This window comes from Telopea speciosissima, chromosome 6 (assembly GCF_018873765.1).
Source record: "Telopea speciosissima isolate NSW1024214 ecotype Mountain lineage chromosome 6, Tspe_v1, whole genome shotgun sequence".
In the NCBI taxonomy this organism is placed as follows: domain Eukaryota; kingdom Viridiplantae; phylum Streptophyta; class Magnoliopsida; order Proteales; family Proteaceae; genus Telopea; species Telopea speciosissima.
The window spans coordinates 39,973,835-39,988,998 of NC_057921.1; the positions used below are offsets into that span (position 1 = coordinate 39,973,835).

Consider the following 15,164-nt stretch of genomic DNA (forward strand, 5'->3'; position numbering starts at 1 on the left):
TACACCCAGTTTGCACTCACCCCATCATGGTCGAGGAGGGCCTTGGTCGAAGGGCAGCTCGGTCAGGAGAGTGACCGATTGTGTTCTGTTATCTTCAGTCAAGGATCGTTTCATCGGTCAGGATGGAAGGCGGTTATCATTGCAGGCAGTTTCTTTGCAATTTACGCTGGGAAGGAGTGGTGGCCTGAACGTGGCCGGACTATGGCCGATAATCAAGGGAACCGTCCCCGACTGTTACACTCACTATAAATAAGCAGGAGGCGTGGAGAGATACATCAATCAAACTCACAACAAACCTGCAATTTATCTATCTTTCCTTTTCCTGCATTTTTTGCTTTCCTTTACTTTTAAGATGGTGTGAACCTATGGTTTTTCGTTTGCTTTATGCGCCCTTTTGATTTGCACCGTAGATTGTTCACATCAAGTAATTCAATTGTAATTCTCTCCCAGTATTTGGGTCACTTGTTTGTTCTGCTATCCCTGAGAAGTCCTCGGATTACCGGGGAGCGAATAGAGCCCTAAATAGCCACGCTCGGTCAGTGTCTCGATATAGATTCGACCATACTGCACCATTTGCAGGAAATTCAGCATAACATTTTTGGCGCGCCTAGTGGGACACTCGATAAGTGATGGTAATGGAAACCAGAACGAGTCTACGTAACAGGAATGGCAATTCAGATGAGTCTGACGACAAAAATGCCGGTCAAGTGGTTGCGCAGGGCGAGCAATAGCTGGATGCTGTTGTGCCTCCTTATGTGGTTGCATTGTTGCAAGGGCCGGCCCGCATAGCCGCAGAGACACTGCAATAAGGAATTGAGGACATAAAGGCTATCATGGCTTCCATGGCCCAGGCTTATAACAGGACCCAGGCCCGTTTTGAAGAATTAGTCACGACGTTCTTGGCCCAACAGCGGCCTCAGGTTGTCCAGCTTCGTATCGGCCAAACTCTAGCCGGTCAAGTTGGTAGCATGGTTGGGCTAGGAATCGGAATGCCGGCAGCCCAGGGATCTTATCCTGGGGTTTTCGGTCAAGCGGGAAGTTCGTCCAGTCAACCGGCATGGCCAAATAGTGCAGCGGTCAGGACTTCACTTCCCCATAATGGAGCTTCAGCGGCGCAAGTTGGGAACCCAGCCGTGCCAGCCACCACAACCTGCCCAACGGTAGGACTTCAGATCGGAGGGGAGCGTGCTGGACGTACGAGTACAAGCTTTTATCAGAGGCCGGCGGTGCTTCGGATGAACCTACCAGAGCCAGAGTGGTCGTACACCGATCATTTTCCTCCACCGCCCAATGAGGACCAGGCAGAGGTCCGGCCGAGACCGATAGTAGCGGAGCCGACCAATCAGGTACTTGTTAACTAGGAGGATTTGACACGGTTGATCCAAGAGTAGATCAATACCTTGTTCCGGCCTATCACCCGACCGGTGTACGAGAAACCCTACCTAGAGTATTACGACCAGCTAGACCTTGGGTACACCTAGAAAATCCTGTAGTTTGCTAAGTTCTCGGGAGAAGATAATACGTCTACTGTCGAACACATAGCGAGGTTTGTCGCCCAGTGTGGGACCTTAGGAGTTAACGAGATCATGAAACTAAGGCTGTTCCCAAATTCCTTGATTGGTTCAGTGTTTACATGGTATATTAATTTGTCAGTTGACTCGATTCAGACTTGGTGTGAAATGGAGGATAAATTCCATGCCCAGTTCTATAGGATTGACCCCCTCGTCTCCATAGCACTCTTGGCACGTATGTGTCAGTTTCCTGACGAGTCAGCTGCAAAATTTGTTAATAGATTTAAGCTGGCACGATATAAGTGTCCAAATGTCTTGCAAGAGCCAGAGTATGCTAAGATGGCCTTGGGCGGGCTATCTTTCGAGCTACGAAAGCGCTTTGCCTGTTAGGAGTTCCCAGACCTCGGTCAACTTGTTGCCCAGGCGACCAGTTATGAGTTGGTCCTCAACGAGGAAGAAAATCGAAAGGGTTCATCCTCAGGGACTTATTATAAGCAACCAGCCTTGGCAATCATGGGGACCTCAACACCTAGTGCAAACCCTGTTAATTTCTCAAACTTCGAGGTCGATGAAGAGTGTGAAGTTAGCATCGCTGAGATAGTCTCGGGAAAGCCTTATGTGTGTAGGGCCCTATCTCCCATGGCCGAGCGCGCCAGGATAAGCCTGAAGCCAAAGCTGCCTTCGTCTAGGAACCTTGACAGTAGGGCTCGGTATTCCTATGATATATCCAAGGCCGAGTCAATTTTTGACCACCTTCTGAAGGACAAATAGATTAAGTTGTCGGAGGGGCATCAGATACCTTTGGCCAAGGAGATTAAAGGGAAAAGGTATTGTAAGTGGCACAACTCCCTCACTCATAATACTAATGGTTGTATTGTTTTGCGCATGGCATTGCAGAAAGCTATTAATGATGGGCATTTGAAGTTCCCTGACAAAGGAAAAGGCATTATGTTGGTTGACAAGAATCCGTTCCCACCAGTCAATACGGTAGACACTGACTTGTCAAAGTTGTGCTTGCTCAAGAGGAAAGAGCCATTAGTCACGTTGAAGCACCTCCAGCATCTATCTGAGGAGAAGAAAAAAGGTGTCAACCCAGAAGCTATTGAGCCACTACCCGGCCAGCGTTTCCAGTGGAGGGTTTGTGTGTATTGTAAGAAATTGTATGAGAACAAGCCCCAGGGGGAATCGAGTGCTCCACTGTGGGACAACCAACCTGAAGACAGGGAGACGAAGGTTGCACGGCCCACGAGAGCTAGTGGAGAGGTCAGGTCAAGACTCCCAGCCACTGCCTACGATCATGGACGGTCAAGTGACTACTAAGACAACTAGAGCCAACGGCAGGAAGATGGTTTGAGGAGAATTTTGGTCGACAAACGGCCGGTAGACCAGAAAGAAGGCTGCGGCGGAGACCATTGGCAAAAGATCGGCTTACAAGGCCTTCAGCACTGGCACCGACTCTGCTGTAGTCAGTCGTCTCCATACCAGAGCGGGGAGTACAGGACGAGCTATCGGGAAGCTACTCCGTGCCTTATCCACCCAGGATGGTGATTCCCCGGTCGAAGGCCGAGAGGGATTATCAGTGGAATGTGGCAAGGCATCCAAAATTCCCTTTCGACCAGGAGAGGAGAATGACCAAAACCCAGAAATGCAGGCGGTAGAGGCGGGAAACCGCAGTGCATCGTCAACTTGATCCACTTCAAGGCTGCGAGAATACGCCCCTGGTCAGCAGGGAACGTAGGCAACAGGTATGCAGGCTCCCAAGGGAGAGGGGTGACCAAGGTGACGTCTCCCTTTCCGTAAGTCAGCCGGAGGCTTGCAGAGAAAGTAGCCAACAGACGGTCAAGCCTCTGTCAAAGGGGAAGGAGAAGGTACTGACCGAGACAGAGCCTACAGCTGGTGGTAAAGAATCTGAAGTGAGCTTCGAAGTGGATCAGCAGCCGGCCCTAGGGTATCTTGCCTCAGCAAGAGAAGAAGAAGGCTTGGATGAGTCTGAGCCATCTTCCTCTGAGAAAGGAACCTCCAATTATTTGGAGCAGGAGTACACTGATGATTCTGAGCTCCAACGGTATATCCAGACCATGATGGTTGGCACGATCCCGATGCCGGTAAAGCCGCCAGTTCCATTTAGGGCCTTAGCCAACATGGTCTATGTGTTGCCACAAGTATACCAGTCGAACTACGAGTTCGTGGACGTGGTAGATGAAGAATTCAAGGAGGAAGACGGCAGCCCTATGATCATAGGTGATGACCCTGAAAGCATGGCTAAGGACCCTGTCCCTCATGGCTAGTTGTCGATTGAAGTGACCGATGCAGGAGTAGCATCTAGAGTGCAGCAGCCTTCCCAGTCGAGCATGAGTTTTGAGAAGCCTAGCAAGGAGATGACACAGCATCTGAAGCCTTTGTACATCAACGTCCAGTTGGATGGGAAATCTGTGCCTCGAGTTTTGGTTGACAACGGAGCTACGGTCAACATTCTCCCCTCGAGAAGGATGAAGCGCCTGGGCTACAATGAGGTCGAGCTCCTGTCAGCAGACGTCTCGATCACCAACTTCCTCGGCGGGGCTTCCAAACCCAAAGGGATAACCCCGATCGATGTCAGGATTGGGGGCAAGGAGTCATTGACCACCTTCTTCGTGATGGATGCCGATGCCAATTATAACGCTCTACTGGGACGAGATTGGATCCACGCCAACAGTTGTATCCCATCGTCTCTCCACCAGTTGTTGGTTTTCTGGAACGACAAAGGAAAGATCGAGTGGGTTAGTGTTGACAACAGGCCTTTCCTGGTCAATGCAAATCATGCGGAGGCAAGGCTCTACGATGGAGAAATCACCCCTATCATGTTCGTTGCATAGGATGAGGATGGGAGGCCAACAACGATGGCTACAGCCTCCACGGTGGCTAAGGATGCTGAGCAGCTGAGTCTCGCTCTCTCTGGACTCTTTAGGCTGTCAGGTGTGGACGGGCCTACACTGAGCAAGGCTAGGATTGATGGATAGAAGGCCTAAGAAGGAAGGCGTTGTGGCCGATATAATAAAGAAGTTGGGCCGTTATAGCCTGGAACAACGGTTGGAGTTAGCGCGGGCCCACATGACCGAGCCCTTTGTCCACAGCGAAGAGTCAGGCCGAGGGTTGGAGCTGAAGCATCTCCAATCGGCGCCCCCCAAGATGGAAGAAATATTGGCCAAGGTTCAAGACCCACTCGAAGAGATCGATCTGGGCTCTGGGGGCATCAAAAGGCCAATATTTATTAGCGGCTTACTTTCCCCGAGGTTTCGGGCATCTATTGTAAACTTGTTGATGGAATATAAAGATTGTTTTGTTTGGGACTATACTGAATTGCCTGGTTTAGACCGGAAGATTGTTGAGCACCATTTACCTATCCTGGAAGGATGTAAACTGGTCAAACAACTCCCAAGGCGCATGGCGCCTGAGGTTATGGCAAAGATTAAGGATGAAATTGAGAGACTTCTTAAGGCAGGGTTCATCCGACCAACCCGCTATGTTCAGTGGTTGGCAAATGTCGTACCCATCCTTAAGAAGAACGAAAAGTTGAGAGTTTGTATCGACTTTCGAGACCTGAATGCCGCGACCCCAAAGGACGAGTACCCAATGCCAATGGCCGATATACTTATTGATTAGGCCGTAAAACACCAGATCTTGTCCTTCATGGACGGGCACTTAGGGTACAATCAGATATTTATTGCCAAGGAGGATGTATCCAAAATGGCTTTTAGGTGCCCGGGGGCCATTGGGACATTTGAGTGGGTTGTGATGCCTTTCGGCCTGAAGAATGCTGGGGCCACATATCACAGGGGAATGAACCTCATATTTCATGACATGATTGGCCACTTTCTGGAGGTGTATATCGATGACGTTGTGGTCAAGCCCATGAGCCAGGAGGAGCACCTTGAGCATCTTCGGAGATCCTTTGAGCCGATGAGGCGCCACGGTCTCAAGATGAACCCCCTTAAGTGTGCCTTCGGGGTATCAACAGGAAACTTCCTTGGGTTCTTGGTGCATCATAAGGGGATTGAGGTCGATAAGAACAAGACCAAGGCGATCCTGCAGGCACCGGCCCCTAGGAATAAGAAAGAGCTACAGAAGTTTTTAGGACAAGTCAACTTCCTTAGGAGGTTTATCTCCAACTCCGCTGGCCGAGTGAGGGCCTTTTCTCTATTACTTCGGCTTCGATCAATTGATGAATTTCGTTGGGGAATTGAGTAGCAACAGGCCTTTGAGGAGTTAAAGTGCTATCTGATCGAACCCCCAGTGCTGATGCCACCACGGAAGGGAGTGCCACTTAAACTGTATGTTTCACCTTTAGAGGAATCGATCGACAGCCTCCTTGCCAGGACATTGTGCTTGGCTTTGAGCAGGTTGTTTATTATTTAAGTCATGCCTTGACCGAGGTGGAAAGAAAGTATGTGCCTAATGAGAAGCTTTATTTGGCATTGTACGTCGCTTGTACCAAACTCAGGTATTACTTGCTGCCCACAACGGTGCTTGTTCTTTGCCAAAAAGATGTCATCAAGTATATGCTCTCCAAGCCAATTATTAGAGGCCGGATTGGAAAGTGGATGATTTCCTTGACCGAGTTCTTGCTCTAGTATGTGCCGCAGAAGTTGGTCAAAGGCCAGGCGTTAGCTGACTTTTTGGCTATGCATCCTCCTTTGGAGTTGGGAGAACCAGACGCGAGTGAGGAGGTAAATGCCGTTGCACTGACAGCCTGGAAATTGGTTTTTGATGGGTCCAAGACTTGTGCCTTAGTAGGTACAGGAATAGTGTTGGTGTCCTCGATCGACGTCGAAACCCACCTTGCTTTCCAGTTGTGCTTCCCATGCATAAACAACCAAGCTGAGTACGAGAGGCCTTGATAATCGGTCTAAAAACCCTCAGTGCACTTGGGGCCAGGAATGTGGAAGTCGTAGGTGATTCTCAATTGGTCATCAAGCATCTGGCCAAGGAATACCGCTGTGAGAGCCAGGCCTTGCTCCCATTTCTGACGCTCACCCAGCACTGCTTGGGTAAGTTTGATGACAGCTCGATCAAGCATGTTCCCCGGTCAGAAAATAGTGTGGCAAATGGTCTTGCCCAAGCTACATCGAGCGCCTCGTTCTCAAAGGGACAGGTTGAGAGGTTATTTTTTATTCAGAAGAAAGCCTTGTCATCCATCCTGGAAGAGGGAGCGTTTGAGGGGGGAACCTGGACGAAGTCCGGCCTGATTAGAGGTCCCCGATCATCTATTATCTTCAAAACCCAAATGTCAGAGTTGACTGGGAGACAAGGTATCGTGCGTTGAACTATCTTCTACTGGGTGATGAGTTGTATAACCATGGATAGGATGATCTCATGATGGAGTGGTTGGGATTGAATGAGTCAATGATTGTGATGGCTGAGGTCCATGAAAGGATTTGTGGGTCTCATCAGGCCGACATCAAGATGAGATGGTTGCCAAGGCGCCATGGCTATTACTAGCCAACCATTTTGCAGGACTGCATCAAGTATGCAAAGGGGTGCCAGGCGTGCCAAAGGCATGCACCCATGCAGCATATTTTGGCAACTCAGCTGCATCCCATCGTCAACCCGTGGCTGTTCAGGGGATGGGCCCTTGATTTGATTGGGAAGGTAACTCCCCCATCGAGCCAAGGGCATATGTTTTTTATCGTGGCCATCGATTACTTCACCAAATGGGTGGAAGCTATGCCGATGTAGTCGGTCAGCCAGATCGATGTGATTAAGTTTGTAAAGCGTGAATTAATACATCATTTTGGCCTTCCTGAGACCCTCACCTATGACAATGGGTCAGTTTTCTCTAGAGGCGAGGTGTCTCAGTTCGCACGGGAGTATGGCATAACAGTTATCTTCTCAACACCCTACTATGCACAGGGTAACGGTCAAGCAGAGGCAAGTAACAAGGTCATTAAGGTAAATTTATCCAAGGTTATTGATGATAACCCAAGATCTTGGGTGGAGTTACTGTCAGAGGTGCTATGGGCTTTCAGGTCTTCAAAGAGGACGGCGATAAGGATGACCCCTTATGCACTGACCTTCGATCATGATGCAATTTTGCCTATGGAAGTGACTGTGAAGTCTCTACAGGTGGCAAAGCATTACAAGATGTCCCCAAGTCAGTACAAGGATTCCATGATGGCCGAACTCGATGATCTGGACGAAGAACGCCTCTTGGCCCTTGACCGAGTACAGGCCCAGAAGGCAAAGGTGGCTAAGGCCTATAATAAAATGGTCAGGTCTAAAAAGTTTGCTGAGTCTGACCTAGTATTAAAAGCGGTGTTACCGATTGGGAACAAGGACCCAAAGTTTGGGAAATGGTTACCCACCGGGAGGGACCGTTCGTAGTGCATCAGGTCCTAAAAGGTGGCCCTTATTGCCTTATAACAGTTGACGGACAGGTGCAGTTAAGGCCATTGAACGACAAGTACTTAAAAGAGTTCCACCCAACAATGTGGGAGGTTACAAAATGACAAAGGCCGTTCGTCGGCCACACAGAGAAAAAAAGAGATTATCAAGGCCGACACACCTCGGCCATTACAAAATACCACGTAACAAGGGCCAGATCACCAGGGATCGGCCAGGAAAGTGAGAGAGTGTCCAACGACATCAGACAGATTGGGCTTTGCCCTCTAATTCTTCACGATCTTACGCCAGCAGACTTTTAACCCTTTTGATCTCCGACCGTGAAATTACAACCTGGCGGGAAAGTTTCTCCTCTGTTGACAAGATAATACGATACGCTTCTATTTCAGTGGTCATAGAGGAAACCCCAACGGTTAAAGCAATTTTGACTTTCTCCAGCCTCTCAGAAACGGCTTTCATATGGCGCTCCAGCTTGGCTAGCTCATCCTTAAGTTTGATTTCTTCCTGTTGGTACCCTCGCAGCTTGGTCGAGAGGGTCATAAGCAGAACTTTCTTCTCGGCCTTCAGCACTGAATTATCTCGTTCATTCTATAGCGACTAAAACGTTGGGGGCTAGCTGTGAGCTATCAGGCGGAGGAGCTCTGTGTAACTAAGGGCTGTCGTAGACTGTTCATGGGTAGAGCTGGGACTGGCAATGATTGTTTGCAGTGCGATAATCATGGGTTTGGCCTTGTTGCAAGTAAGAATCTGTTCCACGGTCAGAAGGCTATTCTCACCCATAGTCTGCCAAGCCGCAGCCACCTCAGGGGTCCCCGGTGGTGTTAGTTTGACCTCTTCGATGACTGGAACAAAGGGAGAGCCAGTGGCAAGAGTCATCCAAGGAGTCCAGTAGTAGAACGACAAGATCTTCTTTTTCTTCTCCCTGTAAGGAAGTTTATAGGTCAGCAAGGTCCCCATTCACGCTGCTGAGTAGAAGGGAAGGACAATCGACATACCTGCGGGGCGAGCCCCGAGGACGGCGTGGCCTGGCCTTCTGTTTCCCCTTCTTAGATGGGGGGGCAAGGCGATTGATTGCTTCTCAGGAGTTGGGGCTATTTGCAGAACCACAGGTGCTTCTTCAATGTGCTTGCTTGGGCTTGGCGCTGCTATGGCCAAGGGAGTAACGGCCTCAGGGGCAACAACAGTCGTGCTTGATGGCTGTAGGTCCAATTTCAGAGGGCTTTCTTCCTTAACATTCCCTGAAAAAAAAGGGAAACACAAGAATCTACCTTGGCTGGAGATGCATAGGAAGTGGCTGGAAATGAGAGTTCTCGCGATGCGAGCTGGCCTTTCTCCGAGATTGATTTTACGAGGGATGCGAAGCTTGAATCTAGCTTTGATGGAGTGGAAAGAGGAATAACTGGTACGGTAGGATCCTTGGGGGTGCTAGACTTAAGAGTGGAGGAGGTGGATTTGCTCGAGCCTGACCGAGAGACCCTAGACGATGAGGCTTTGCCGGTCCCTTCGCTGTGTTTCTTCTTCACACTTGATTGGCTCGGCCAGGGGGCAGGCCTGAGCTGTGATCAACGAGTCATCACGATCTTTAAAGGGGCACGATCTTCACTATCGCTGGTGCCTTCACTCTCAGCCTTCTTATTTTGGGCCTTTTCTTGGTGTACCTGTATGGAGATTTACGGCTTCTTTCCTTTCATTTTTTCTGTTTCCTTTCTTGCTTCTTCTTCTTCACTCGCGGAGTCAACTATCATTACATCTATAGGAGGCCGGTCAGAGTTAGCAAGGTCAAAGAGAAAGCAATCAAACTGAAATTTAACTATCAGATGCATTACCTTCACTGGTTGCCGCTCATTTCTTTGACGACAGCGGCAATTTCAAACCCTTTGAGCCAAGCTGGCTAGACGTGGAAGATTGCCTATCCTCCCAGGTGTCAGCTTCATCCTCACTTAACCGATGATAGTCAAAGCTCTCAATGGTTGCGGGTAAAGGAGAGAAGTAACGCAGTTGGAAGGCTGAAAGAGCTAAGCTACTCAACATAGATACTTCAGCAATCTCATTGTACGTCTTTAAGAGTTCTCGTTTAGGACCACCAGTCAAGACAGAGAAAAAGAAAGGGACTGGAATGGCCTGCATAAGGCCGAACTGGCGGGCTAGGAATTGTGGATTGTAGGGCTCTGAGCTGCACATGTTGTACTTGGTGTGCTCGAGAAACATCCCGTAATGGAGGTCTCGGCAGGTCAGATAAGAGCCCCAAAGCTCTCCATAGGTGGCTGGGTTAGCAATTGCATCATTGAGCTAGTCGGGTAAACTATTCAAAGAATGAAATGGAGTAAAAGCGGCCGAGGGCCGGACATCCTGGAGACGAAAAAAGAAATCAAAACACTCAGCAGTTGAGTGTAGCGGCAGTGGCCGAAGTAACTTGAAGCCCATGGCCGGGAATTTAGAAGCAAAGAGGGGAGAACTGGATTCAGGAAGGTAGGCACTCAGCCACAGTTGTAAGACCCAGAAAGGGCCCCTGCCATAGGCGAAGCTGGATTCAACCAGGTCGTTACAACCCCTATACAATGAGGAGAGGACAAATGCTGCAAGATTGACAGGACGGCCAGCAGCCAAAGCATTGGCAAGGCCGAGATACGCTTTTGTGATCTTGTCAACCCGAATATAGATTAGGCAGTGACAGATCCAGGACAACAGAAAAGTAACGTATTCTTGTTTGCTCACCGGACCACTTTGCTTTTGGTAATAAGACAAGTAGGAGGTGTAGCTGGCATTCCTTGTAAGATTCAGGTCCCAACCAATCCAGGAACAATCGAAGCTACCATTGATCTCTTTGCCAGTTGATTTCATGCCTAGGAGTGCTCCAATGTCAAGAAGGGTTGGTCCCATCATCTCAACGCTGAAATGAAAATAGTTTGTCGAGCGAGACCAAAAATGAAGGGCAGCATGGAGAAAATCAACATCGCAAGGATAGGATATGATGGACATCTGGATGACATCGTAGATGCCCAGCCTCTTCCATTCTCCCGCCTTGGCAGTGGACATCCTCCTTACCCACTCGTCCCACTCGGGGTAATGGCCAGCCCAATGCCGCTTTATGGCCCCAGGCTTGTACTTAAAGTTTGGAATGTCTTTGCGAAATAGAAGGTGTTCGGCGGGATGGGCAGGCAAGTCCTTAAGGGACTGGGTGGCAGAAGGGTCTTCGAAGGTGGGACCAAGCGCAAAGTGACCTAATTGGGGGATGAGCACCTTAAGATTCATGGCAGGGTGTAAGTGGGCATGCTTGTCTTCGAGCTTCTCGGTGGCGGTCCAGGTGTCGACGTCTTCTTCTTTGTCAGTAGCCATTTTGCCTGGAGTTGCAGAGCAAACGGGTTGGAAGGTATTGTGGAGAAGGGGAAGTGGAGATGAAAGGTTGTCACATAATCAGGTAGAGTTGGGGGTTTAAGAAGGACTCTCGCCCTTTTTGAAACTCAAAGAGGAATTATGGCAACCTTGGGAAACGGAGAGGATAACCCAAAAGGCACGAGCGCCGGAATGGTATTGGACCACGTGTCCATAGTGGGTGACTCTTCAGCAGCTGCAATCACGTCACATTACGGCAAGTCAGAAGATATTTTGAGCAAAACTAGGACAGGCACGAGTTCCAAGGGCTCCCTTAATCAACCTCCCAACTCGTGGGGGGCATTGTTTACACCCAGTTTGCACTCACCCCATCATGGTCGAGGAAGTCCTTGGTAGAAGGGTAGCTCGGCCAGGAGAGTGACCGATCGTGTTCTGTTATCTTTGGTCAAGGATCATTTCATCGGTCAGGATGGAAGGCAGTTATCATTGCAGGAAGTTTCTTTGCAGTTTACGATGGGAAGGAGTGGTGGTCTGAACGTGGCCAGACTATGGCCGATAATCAAAGGAACCGTCCCCGATGGTTACACTCACTATAAATAAACAGGAGGCGTAGAGAGATGCATCGATCAAACTCACAACAAACCTGAAAATTATCTATCTTTCCTTTTCCTGTATTTTTTGCTTTCCTTTACTTTTAAGATGGTGTGAACCTAAGGTTTTTTCTTTTGTTTTATGCACCCTTTTGAATTGCACTATAGATTGTTCACGTTAAGTAATTCAAGTGCAATTCTCTCCCAGTATTTGGGTCACCTGTTTGTTCTGCTATCCCTGAGAAGTCCTCGGATTACCGGGGCACGAGTAGAGCCCTAAATAGCCACGCTCGGTCAGTGTCTTGATATAGATTCGACCATACTGCACCGTTTGTAGGAAATTCAGCATAACAAGAACATAGGATTTCATATGATCCTGACATCAATTCTTAAAACCGATGAGGCTTTGGCTTGTTTCAGGATTTTTCATTTCGATACTGATAAAACAGTTCTCATGTTGATCCCCTTCCCTAATTTGGATCATTTGAAACCCTATTTAGGAAATTATCGATTATGGGTGTTCAAGCATTGGCCCATTGATCGACATTAAAATTAAGATGTGTGAGAAGGAGATTGTCCACCAGTGACCCGAGTTGAAACGCATTACACATTGTGGATCCCTTGGGACGCAGACGCATGGTCTTTAGGACGAGATTTGAGCTAGCCCATCATCTAGCCCGTGGATGTTTAGAATATTTTATCCTCATTTGACGTGTGTTTAGCTAAATTGTTTTTATATAATGTTGCATGCTCCACGCCCCATGCCCGTACAACCTTTTTCTCTATTTTTATATTCACCGCCACTAGTTCTAAAGTGTAATATATTATGAAGTGAAGAAGAGAGATCATATGTCTCACCAAAAAAAAAGAACAGAGATTATGTGCGATGAACATTAATCCTGGCCTATTTGTTCCTTCCCGCCCATCTCTAATGTCGCCTTGGACCATCGCTGTTCTCTTGGTAGTCATTGGCGGGGGCTGCCGATTCTAGGGAATCTTCTCATGCTGGGTGATCTTCCTCATCATACCTTCCGTCAATTGGCCAAGAAGTATGGACCCATCATGTATATCCGGCCCGACCTTGAGCGGACCATGGTAGTTTCATCTCCTCAGGTAGCCAAGTTGTTCCTCAACACTCATGATCTTGTCTTTGCCAGTCGACCTTACAACATGGTCATGCATATCATTGCATACGGGAACAAGGGCATTGCCTTTTCTCCATACGGTCCATATTGGCGTAACATCCACAAATTGTGCACCATACAGCTACTTAGGGCTGCCAAAAGTTGATTCACTCAAGCATATGAGGAAAGAGGAAGTTGGTCTCTTTGTTCTGTCGCTCAAAGATCACTCTGGTGCAGTGGTTGATGTGAGTGCCAAGGTGGGTTCCCTGATAGAAGATTTGACTTACCGGTTGTTGATAGGCAGCAAGGTCAATAGATTCAACCTCAAACCAGTTGTACAAGAAGCATTTATCCTTATTGGAGCTTTCAACCTGGCCGATTACATTCCCTACCTCGGCTCATTCGACCTCCAGGTAAGTCTCCCTAATCTCTATGAATCACTTACTTTTTTTTTTTGGTTTCGATTAAAAGATTATAATTTTAAAGCCCATCATCAGCAAGATGATGCATAGCTACTATTAGGGGCGCCAACTGGGGACATTTATGAACCCAAAGGGGAAATGAATTATTCTATTTCCTTGGCTGCCAGTCTTGTAGCAGGAACATCACCAAATATTTTTTTACCTATCGGTTGGTCTTGGTTGGAACATCAAATTGATAGATGATTTGGTCATTCAAATTATTTGATAAATGGAAAATGCCTTGGGCAAATCATATATCAAATTGGTGGTTAATCTCACTTGTATGGCCACAACAATACAATGATTTTTTCCAATAGTCCTCGTCACCCATAACATATTTATCTAAGTAGTTTCCTAGCCCTAGAGCCTATTCAATAGGTGTTAACTTGGGATCGTGATCCTCTACTGTCGAGCTGCCCGGCAGGACCGTGCAGCCTAGATACAGTGAGGCATGCAATGACCACCTCACCCCCACTCGGCCAAGGCGTTTGGGCAGAGGCAAGGCGGTCACTGCACACCTCATTGTGTTTGGGCTGCACAGTCCTGCCGGGCAGCTTGGTAGTAGAGGATCTGGATTGGTCAACTTGAGGCCTTGTTTCCTCTTCTTTCATTGTTTTTTTTATTTATTTTATTTCCTTCTTGAATAAAAGTTCTTTACCTATAAACAAATTACATTAATTATCATTGTTCCAGGGATTGGTTCATCACATGAAGGCAATAAGCAAAGTTTTTTATGAGTTCTTCAAGAAAATCATTGATGAACACATACACGATGCTAAAAATCGCCAAAATAACCACAAGGGTGACTACATCGATGTAATGTTACAATTAATGAAGGAATCTCAAAACGCAACAGATGAACAAGGCTATATGATCGAACGAACCAATATTAAAGCAATTATTTTAGACATACTTGTGGCTACAATGGACACATCAACTGTCACAGTTGAATGGGCCCTTTCTGAACTGTTAAGGAATCCAAAGGTGTTGGAAAAGCTACAAGTAGAATTGAGGGATAAAGTAGGCAGGGATCGGGTAGTTGAAGAAGAGGATTTAGTGAAGCTGAATTACTTGGACATGGTAGTGAAGGAAGTCATGAGGCTTCACCCTGTTGCTCCATTGCTGGTGCCTCGTGAGTCCATTGAAGATATAACAATCAACGGATACCATATACCCAAGAAATCTCATGTCATTATAAATGCATGGGCAATTCAACGAGACCCGATTGTATGGTCAGATAATGCTGAGGAATTCTTGCCTGAAAGATTCATTGACAATAATATTGACATTCGGGGACATGATTTCCAATTTATCCCATTTGGATCAGGTCGTAGAGGGTGTTCGGCCATTCCTTTGGGCCTTGTTGTAGTTAAATTGGTACTTGCACAAATGGTACATTGCTTTGATTGGGAGCTACCCAGTGGCATGTCACCTAATGACTTGGACATGACTGAGAAGTTTGGCTTAACAGTTGCAAGGACCAGTCATTTACTTGCTATTCCTGATAGAAATATTATTCGGAACACTCATGGAGATCAATGAGCATACAATAAATCCAGGGGTGTGCTTGGAGTACCTGGATCCGTGGTTGTGGCAGCCGAATTCTTGACGATCCCTGTCGCACACGAACTGTTGGTCTGGTCTACCCTCTTCCACACAACTTTAGGTTTTCTTAGGTTAGTCACTTAATGGGCCAATGACAACTATTTATAGTGGTGAGGGCAGGGACCAACCCTGCATAAAAACTAGGGTTTCCTTCCCATTAAG

General features: G+C 47.7%; 1 protein-coding gene across 1 annotated transcript; it reads left to right on the forward strand.

The window, feature by feature from the left end:
- The first annotated feature begins 13,093 nt into the window (after positions 1-13,093).
- LOC122665725 (cytochrome P450 CYP736A12-like) lies at positions 13,094-14,939 on the forward strand. The gene is made up of 2 exons (XM_043861873.1): positions 13,094-13,349; positions 14,091-14,939. The coding sequence occupies exons 1-2, from the start codon at positions 13,116-13,118 to the stop codon at positions 14,937-14,939; spliced, it is 1,083 nt and encodes a 360-aa protein (XP_043717808.1). The 5' UTR covers positions 13,094-13,115.
- The last annotated feature ends 225 nt before the right edge of the window (positions 14,940-15,164 follow it).